The 10,082-nt window shown below is 34.6% G+C and overlaps 1 protein-coding gene across 4 annotated transcripts in view; it reads right to left on the minus strand.

Moving 5' to 3' along the window:
- CCDC91 (coiled-coil domain containing 91) overlaps positions 1–10,082 on the minus strand; it is a 288,769-nt gene that overhangs the window by 65,139 nt on the left and 213,548 nt on the right. For all 4 annotated transcript variants that reach the window (XM_006140252.3, XM_014587159.2, XM_006140254.3 and 1 more), the window contains one exon: positions 8,696–8,809. In XM_006140252.3, the coding sequence (XP_006140314.1) occupies positions 8,696–8,809 (114 nt within the window). The remainder of the gene's footprint in view (positions 1–8,695; positions 8,810–10,082) is intronic.

Below are 10,082 nucleotides of genomic sequence, written 5' to 3' on the forward strand. Positions count from 1 at the left end.
CCAAATTTTCTACTCTAAAATTTAGAGAGAAAAATAATTTTATGACCTAGTTGAAATATCATTTAGCAAAATAGTTTGTACTGGCTACCTTTTAAAACAGAACTTACTTGGGGGCCACTTGAAATTTTATTAATTTGGAAAGTGAATTTCTGATGAATTTCTGAATTAAAATACAGATTATACCCAGTCAGTTAAACTCTCATCAGCACCAAAAAGTTAGGTACAACTGAAAGCACAAACATTAGGGTATATCATTCATTTCAATATGCCTCAGGTAAAAGTATTTTCAAATATGAGACTCAAGTCAAAAGGTATAAGATTGCTTGCTTGAGAGCACAGATGCTGAATTCCAACTGAGCTGTTTCTTGTATACGCAGCTACAGAGCATGCCCCAGGCTGAACAGAAGCCAATCCAATTAATAAGGATGAGAAGGAGAAAGGAGACTGGGGACTACCAGAAAAATGCCCTTATTCTGTGCTTATATGTAAGTGATGAATAAAACAACTGGTATGACATGACTGATTTAAACCAAAAATTAAACCCCACAAGAGGTTCATAGGTTGTAAAGAAAAATATAACTAGAGTCAGCAGGTGGCATGGTGGTTAAGGTGTTGGACTCCCACATGATCAACAGTGGTTCAAGTCCTGTACCTGGCAGTTTACTTTCTCACTTTCCCTCCCTTCTTCCCTTCTTCCCTCCTTCTCTCTCTCTCTCTCTCTCTCTCTCTTCCCCTCCCCCTGCTCTCTCTCTGGTGAGCTCACATGCCCTACGGCAAATTTGAAAATAATAAGAAGAAATATAAATAAATAATTAAAAAAAAATAGGGACCAGCCGGTCATGAGGTGGGTAAGGCACTGGGTACTGCCACATGTCTGAGCACAGTTTGAGTCCCGGACCTGGTGGCTTGCTTTCTCACTTTCCCTCTCTCTTTTGTCTCTCTTTGGTCAAATTAAAATAAATGAATGAAGAAATAAATGAAATAACTCATAGCCTTAATAGAGTCTTAAAACCTACAAATCTGCGTTTTCATATTAAGATGAGAAAAGTAAGGTACCACATGATTCTTCTGAAATTATGCTGAATTCAACTTACAGTGTAACTAACTGGGAACTTCATAAAGTTCATATTGGCCAAATATTGCCATTTTATAGTTTAAAATGCAAGCATTCGTAGAAAGATTTTCTTTATAATTAAGAAATTCTGACAATGCCTTGACCACAAAACTTCTGAAGTGAAGATAATTGCTCCTTACTCCACTCTAAAAATCAAAATTAAAAGAATCCTTCAAAGGAAAGGTTATTTTCCTGGAGGTGATTTAGAAAACACAGACTATAATTCTGGTTCTTAAGAGGAAAAAAAAATAGTCTTTTATTACATTTGGATGAGATTTTATTTTTTAGGAACACTGCTTGGCTGTGAGTAGTTGTTGCTTGCTGGATGTTATTCGCACTTCCTCTCTCATAACAAGTTCATGTGTAACAGTCGTAACTTGGGGATGGGTTAGAACTCTTCATTCTAATCCAAGGGCTATAGGTCATTACAAACCACAAATTCTTCCTCTCTAGGGAAATGTCAAGGATGTGGTCTTTCCCATCTTGTTTTTCTTCAATCTCCTTCATATAAAATAAAGCTTATGGTACATGTTACTAATAAGAAAATCTGATACAGAATAATATATCAGGCTGTGAAGAAAGAAATCTTTTCCTGAATAGCACACAAAAAATTTCAATTGTCTGGTTATACTGAGGCCTTATGAAAAAATAAAAACAGTAAAGAGCTGAGGAGATATTTCCTTCATAAGATGATTTTGATGGTCTAGAACAGGAGTTAAATGATTGTTTTTTTCTGTTAAGAACCAGATGGTAAATACTGGGTCATTGGGAAAGTCATAACGCTTTTTTTTTTCCAGAGAGGTTTTTGCTATAGAGCGCATGCGCTCACCAGAAAGAGAAGACAGAAAGCGAGAAATCATCCTTAGGGGGATGGCCATGCTGCATGCAATCCTTTCTCCTCCATTCTCCTCTTGGGAAACTGGGCACGCACACAGACATGCCCAGTGCAAGTTCAAGCCACTGGGTCCAGGACTCGAACTGTGGTTGATCACATGGAAGTCCAGCGACATGGCCATTATGCCAACTGCTGGTCCCCATGATGTATTTTTGCACAGAAAAACATCACTTGACTTTGGCAATGACCCAGTATTTTAATCATGTGGTCTGCTATTCTTTCTCGATCTATGCAGCTCTGTTTTTGCAGCATGAAACTAGACAACAGACAATACATAAATGAATGAATGTGGAAGATTATTCCTAAAGAATTTATGAAAATAGACAGCAGGCTGGGTTAGAGCCATGGGCAGTCACCAGTTTGCAATTCTGATCTAAAATTTATAGTGATTCAAAAGAGTTTGAAACAAAAAATTTTATATTAAAAAATACAGTATAATGTTCCAATACAAATCACTATATTAGCAGGTATCTGATTCTCAGACAAATTAAATATATTTAAGTTTCTTTAGGTTTTCCTATTTGCCTTTTCTTCTCTACTATATAAATATAAATAGAGATGTCTAAAGTTATTTTAAAAATTAGACCATGTCTATCAAATAATATAAAAAAATTATGAGTGTTTAAGTTGCAAAACATCAACTTCTGAGTTTCATGCTAAATTTGTAAATTCAGTGTAATAATTTATTTTAAACTTAATAAGATAGATTTTATAGAGAAAGTATTAAAAAGACTATCAGAATACTTCTAAAAAAGCCACTTTTACTCAAGTAGAACTGATTCATCATTAATTTGAATTATTTTTCTACTTAACCATTTAAAAACTCTTATTTGGATATTCTGATTTCATATTAATATTTTGTTTTGATTATTAAACCTCAGAACAATAGTACAAGTACCACGTATCTCACTTACTACATAACTTAAGATACAAGTTGGGTGTAAATTTTGATTCCCTCAATTAGCCCATGCAGTTCCTTTGTCCTGGCCAAGATGTCTAGACCAGAGGAATAGGAGATAATTATAAAGATTAGTAACATCCTTACTAAATCAACACATAAAAAATTAGTGAGAAGTATTTAAAATTAAAACTTCTCCTTGGTGTAACTTAATTTTAATTTTGGTCTAATTCTATTCTAATTCTGAAAATAATTTTAATACTCAACAGGATTGTGTAACTAAACACTTGATGATTTCAGATACACAGTAAAGGCTGTTCATCTCTCTAGTAATTGATGATTCTACTGTACTTTATATTATAGGATGATTTGTCAATCACTTAAGAAATTAAGCTTGTATTTTTAATGTTGTTTCTCTGTCTTTTAAAGTAAAAGACCACAGCAAAATATGTAGGAACAAAGATCTTCATTTCAAACTTTGGTGAATTTGCTAAAGGGAAGATGAAGTGTAGAGAAGGATTGTGTTTAGATTGTTTAGGACATAAGGCAAATGAAGACAGGACTATTGAAGGATTAGACTCAACCTTCAAAGACTTCTGAAGAACTTCAAGAGAAGAAGATGACTTCATAGACAGGAATGTAAGCCTTTTTGGAAACAAGTTCTACAAAGGCTTTTGAAGTGTCTAAGGTTGAAAATCTCAAATCCATTCTCCAGTTTTAAAAAAGCTGGAGAGAGGAACAGAAAATTTTTCTTCTGAAAATGTGCCTTCTCTGATGCAAACAGAAATTCATCTTGTAAAGGAAGAAGTAGAGATGAGTTGCCCTAATTTAATCTTTTGGAAAGAGAGAAGAAGATTATGAATTTGCTTTAAAAAAAAAAAAGCCTTTGTTTCTTCTAATTATTAGTTTATAAGCTCTGAGATGTTTTTCTGAAGTGTGAAAATTTTCCAACCTCAAGGTATGAAACACTGAAATACATTTTTAGAAAGAAAAGTACAAAGAATTTGAATTTTTAAAAAGTTATATAAAAAAAGAGGTCTAGTTAATTAGTTGGTGCTTTCATTTCAGATACTGTATCCACATGCTCTTTTTCATAGCTTTTCTCTTTGAAGAAACATTCAAGTATTAGAAGTATTGCTACAAAAGCAATAAATTTTCTACTAGCTTACTGATTAGGTCAGCTTTAATCTTTTGTGAATTGGTATCAGAAGTAAAATAAAATAAAATTTTAGAATTCATACTATGAACTTCAGAGTAAATAGAGTATCAAATACTATACTGACAAGTATATTTTTAATTAGAAAAAATAATGCTACTAATAGTTTCTGGATTTTAAAAAATAATGTCAGGATTATAATAATTATAGCACATATTTATGGAATTCTTACAATAGATGTTTTCTTTTATTACATGTACAAGCTCAGAACAACTATGTAAGGTAGGTTGTTAAATTTATTTCCCTTAAAAATAAGAAAGTGGGACCAGCAGTTGGCGTAATGGCTATGTCACTGGACTCCCATATAGTCAACTGCGGTTTGAGTCATGGACCCAGTGGCTTAAACTCGCGCCAGGTGCGTGTGCATGTGTGCCCAAGATACCGAGAGGAGAACGGAGAAGGGATTGGGACATGGCCATCTCCCCTGGGGGGTGATTTCTCACTTTCTGTCTCTCTGTCTTCCTGGCAAGCACATGCCCCCTATAATGAAAAACTCTCCAAAAAAAAAGAGAAAAAACAAAACAAACAAAAAAAATAAGAAAGTAAGCTTAGAGAGAGAATTTTGGTGCACGTGGAACAAAGGTTATGATTTATTGCTATTGTCATTTAGTGAACACCTCTACATGTGATAACTAATATACGTGAATATTAGTCCTTTAATATGATTTTTCAGAATACACAGAATAAATGGCAGAGTTCATGTCAGTTATCTTTAAGGGTTAATTTACCTAATACAGAAACCAGATAACTCTTTTTTTTTTTTTGGAGAGGTTTTCGCTATAGGGCACGTGCGCTTGCCAGAAAGCGAGAAATCACCCCCCAGGGGGGATGGTCACGCCGCAATCCCTTCTCCTCCATTCTCCTCTCGGGATCTTGGGCACGCACGCACACGCAGTTGGCGTAATGGCTATGTCACTGGACTCCCATATAGTCAACTGCGGTTTGAGTCATGGACCCAGTGGCTTAAACTCGCGCCAGGTGCGTGTGCATGTGTGCCCAAGATACCGAGAGGAGAACGGAGAAGGGATTGGGACATGGCCATCTCCCCTGGGGGGTGATTTCTCACTTTCTGTCTCTCTGTCTTCCTGGCAAGCACATGCCCCCTATAATGAAAAACTCTCCAAAAAAAAAGAGAAAAAACAAAACAAACAAAAAAAATAAGAAAGTAAGCTTAGAGAGAGAATTTTGGTGCACGTGGAACAAAGGTTATGATTTATTGCTATTGTCATTTAGTGAACACCTCTACATGTGATAACTAATATACGTGAATATTAGTCCTTTAATATGATTTTTCAGAATACACAGAATAAATGGCAGAGTTCATGTCAGTTATCTTTAAGGGTTAATTTACCTAATACAGAAACCAGATAACTCTTTTTTTTTTTTTGGAGGGGTTTTCGCTATAGGGCACGGGCGCTTGCCAGAAAGCGAGAAATCACCCCCCAGGGGGGATGGTCACGCCGCAATCCCTTCTCCTCCATTCTCCTCTCGGGATCTTGGGCACGCACGCACACGCGCCCAGCGTGAGTTTTAAGCCACCGGGTCCGGGACGCGAACCGCGGTTGACTACGTGGGAGTCCAGTGACATAGCCATTACGCTAACTGCTGGTTCCCAGAAACCAGATAACTCTTCAAAAGGCATTTTTTACTCTTATTTAGCATTTCTATAATAACTCCCTTGATAAGAAATATGATTTTTAAAATTCTTCTTTAGGAATAATCTTCCACATTAATAAAAGAAATGTAAGTCTAAAATAATCTTACAAATGAGTTTGCTTTGCTATATTACTTCTTGTCCAGATTCAGAGCTCAAATAAGGATTGGCCATATACTATTCAGAGATAATATTTAAAATCTGGAAACACCTGAAGGTCCATTCATAAGACAAACAGGTAAGGCATTTGTAGCATATACATACAACAGAAGACCATTTGACTTTTAAAAGGAAAGGAATTATGTAATATGCAACAACATGGATAAAACTTCAGGCATTATGCTAAGTGGAATAACCCAGTTTCAAAAAGATATCCATTGCATGATTTTACTTGTATGAATACATAAGATAAACTCATAGCATCACAGTGCAACAGTGTATATGAGGGACAGAAGAAGGGAGAAAGGGGAATACTTAACGGACAGCATAAAGTTCAGTCGAATGAGATGAATAAATTCTAGAGATCTGCTGTACAATAATATATAGTCAATGATAACATATTGTAGACTTAAAATTTTGTTAGAAGAATAGATCTCATGTGAAGTGTTAACACAATAAATAAAATAAATCATTAAAAAAGATAAAGATGGTATACCTACAATAAATCTTGAATTTATTTCAAGTCTATATCATTTCACAACTGTTATCCCAGTATGCATGCAGAAAGTAGCTGTAATTTCTTTGTGACATGCCCACTTTTGAACCAGATAATTTAAAATAAACTCTTCAAAGGGTACATATGGAAATGGGAAACTTATGAGAACATATTACTTCTTGGATAGCTTAATTGAGTCTGTCTCTGAATTTTCTCTTCAAAAGGTTAAAAACTGATCAGAAATTTATTTGGGTGAAATGCTTTAAAAACTCAAGAATGGGCCAGCAGGTGGAGCAGAGGTTAAGACAGCTGGATCCCACATGGCCAACTGTGTGGTTCAAGTCTTAGATCCAGTGGTTTGAAAACACACCAGGGATGTGTTCCTGTGTGCCCAAAACCCCAAGAAGAAAATGGAGAATAAGGGATTATTGTGTGGTCATTCCCCACAGGGAGTGATTTCTTACTTTCTCTTTCTCTCTCTCTCTCTCTCTCTTTAGCAAGCACATATGCCATATAGCAAAAAATAAAAAAATAATTAATTGAAAAAAAAAACTGAGGTAAGGTGCATAAAATTTAATCCCACACAAAATACTTCTGTGCACAGTTCATTTACCTAAAAAGGCTCCTTGGACACATTCACTCTAGTAACAAATTCTCATTTGTTGAAATCAAAGGGTAGCCATTGAGTAATGGGAATTGTCTTTGCATCGTACTAAAGTTAACTTCAAATTGAGTATAGAATTAAAAGTGCTGTCACAGGTTTTGTTCCACTTCTTGTTTACTACTTATTTGCCAACTGCAGGATAATACCTAATATTTTCTATTTATTGTGCTATTTTGATGAACTAAGTTTATATATTGGGGTCAAATGGTGGTAGAGCAGTAAAACATGACCCTGAAAGGAAACGCCACATAGGAAGGTGCCTGGTTCAAATCTGGAGACCTCCCTAAGTACACCACATGAGTCCATGATCTAAGCTGTCTAACGGCGGAGAGTTGACTATAGCATCAAGACCACCTTAGGGTGCTGGCTGTCCTTGTCTGTCTGTCTCCCTCTCTCTGGAAAGAAATAACCTTTTAAAAAGTAAACGTTATGTCAAATTTCCTCACACTCTTTTATGTCTGTGACATTAAATTATAAAATACAGCATTGGTTTATATGTCTGCTGGTGTATCATGTATAACACTTAAATACAATATTTGTACATAATATATCATCTATACTAAACACTTTACTAGGAAACTTCTTATAATTGTAACTTCTTATATAATTGTTACACAGATTACATTAAACTTCTTATATAAGTCATTGTTACACAGGATTACATTAAACATGTTCATGTGTTTCTTACCTGGCATATTACTTTAAAAATTATTAAAATTGTAAAATTAAAATGATAAAATTCATTGTTACACAGAGTACACTAAACATTTTAATGTATTTCTTACCTGGCATATTACTTTAAAAATTATTAAAATTGTAAAATTAAAATGATAAAATTCATTGTTACACAGAGTACACTAAACATTTTAATGTATTTCTTACCTGGCATATTACTTTAAAAATTATTAAAATTGTAAAATTAAAATGATAAAATTCATTGTTACACAGAGTACACTAAACATTTTAATGTATTTCTTACCTGGCATATTACTTTTAAAAACATTACTTTCAGACAACAAATTAAGTTTAATCCATAATTTTCAGCTACTGCTCGGTGTCACACATTAATAAAATCACATTATTCTTCAATATTTACTTTGGAAAGCTTTGCAGTGTATTGAGTTGTGACAAGCATATTCTGAGTTCTAGCTCTGAAATGAAACTATGGCAGAAGATACTTAACTTGTTAAGTGTAATGAAGTGCTTTAGGACCACAGTGAGTTAACATACTCACAAAGCTGAGAGGATGCCTGCAAAGTTCTACAACTGTTATAAGAAATTAGCAAACATATAAGAAAAAAATATCTAAAATGTCTCAAACTGTTTGTTATCTTGGTGAGTATAAAGTTCAAATGAAATTGTTATAGGTCATTTCTAGGAGTCTAGCAAGAAATGATTTACTTTTTTTGTTATTGACAGATGGGACTTACGTTTATAGATATAACTTTTAGAATATATAATTATATCAGAAAAATGATTTTTAGATGAAGATTCTTAAATAAAAAATACATTTTAAATATTTTTAAATTTCATGTTACTGTATGAAGTCATTGTTTGAGTTTATGGAAGTGCAATTAAAACTCTTCAGGAGATACTTACCCTTTTCTGTTCTTTTACATACTCTATCAATTCATCTCTTGTTCTTTTCACTGCTTCTTCCACAGCCTTTTCACTTCGCTTTTGCTCTTCTATTATTGCTGCCTGAACAGTTTCCTGTTTATGGGAGGAGGAAAAACAGGGAGGTATGTACAATGACATAAGATCACTTTATATACACCAGTAATCCACTTCAACTAGTTCAACGACTCATTCTTTTGAAAGTGTGTCTTTAAACAGGAGTAAAAACTTACACAATCTTTTGGGATCTGTTAAGAGATTCCACAAAACTCCCTTCCTAAACTTAGTAAAAGGGGAAAGAAACGGAATAAGACATTTATTGCAGGGAGCGCCTGACAGACTCCAATGGCTTCCTTACCAACCTTTCATTTGATGTTTACATGATTGATTGCCTTCCTGTACTTTGCACTATCCACATAAGACTTCCAACTTGTGTTTATTCTTCCAAGAACACCCCAATGCTCTAGCTGTTTTATTCACGTTTAATTTTGCCATCATACAATAATCAAGTGTGGTCTGAGTGGTAAGATTTACAACCAGTTTGGTCCTCTTGCCAGGCTAAAATGTTGAGAGCTGGACACCATGAATAAGAGGTAAAAATTCCGCCCTGTGTGCTAATATTTGAAATGGGATCTCGAGAGAAAAGTGGTTGTCCCTATTTTGTGGAAATGCCTAAGGGATCTTAGACTTTTCAAAACTAAAGATAGAGAGAAAACTAAAATTTTGAAAAAAAAAAGCAACACTTTTCAAGAAGTAGCAATATGTTCTGCTATAATAGTATTGGATGGCTTAAGATGAATACAATAAACAAAATTCTTTAACTTCTATTTATTTAAATGGGTACATCCTTTTTTTGAATTGGACAACAAAGAAATCAATTAGAAAATGCCTTGAAGTTCCTCAGAATATTTCCTTTATTTTTCATTCTTTAGGGCTCTTCACTTACATCATGTTTTCCCTTAGTCTTTCTCAATTATTTTATGTCTACACATATATAAAACCCCCAAAATATAAATCATTATTATAGATTCTCTATTCTGAATACATTTACTTTTGAAAATTTGAAATACAGAAAAATATGAACCTAAAGTAATACACATATTTAGATATAAAAAGGATGAGAGAACCAGCAGTTAGTGTAATGGCTATGTTGCTGGACTCCCACGTAGTCGACCGCGGTTCGCGTCCTGGACCCGGTGGCTTAAAACTCACACCAGGCACGTATGCGTGCATGCCCAAGATCCAGAGAGGAAAATGGAGGAGAAGGGATTGCGGCGTGACCATCCGCCCTGGGGGGGTGATTTCTTCCTTTCTGTCTCTATGTCTCTGTCTGTCTGGCGAGTGCACGTGCCCTATAGCAAAAATCTCT

The sequence above is a fragment of the Tupaia chinensis genome, unplaced genomic scaffold (assembly GCF_000334495.1).
Source record: "Tupaia chinensis unplaced genomic scaffold, TupChi_1.0 Scaffold000028_1, whole genome shotgun sequence".
Taxonomy (NCBI): domain Eukaryota; kingdom Metazoa; phylum Chordata; class Mammalia; order Scandentia; family Tupaiidae; genus Tupaia; species Tupaia belangeri.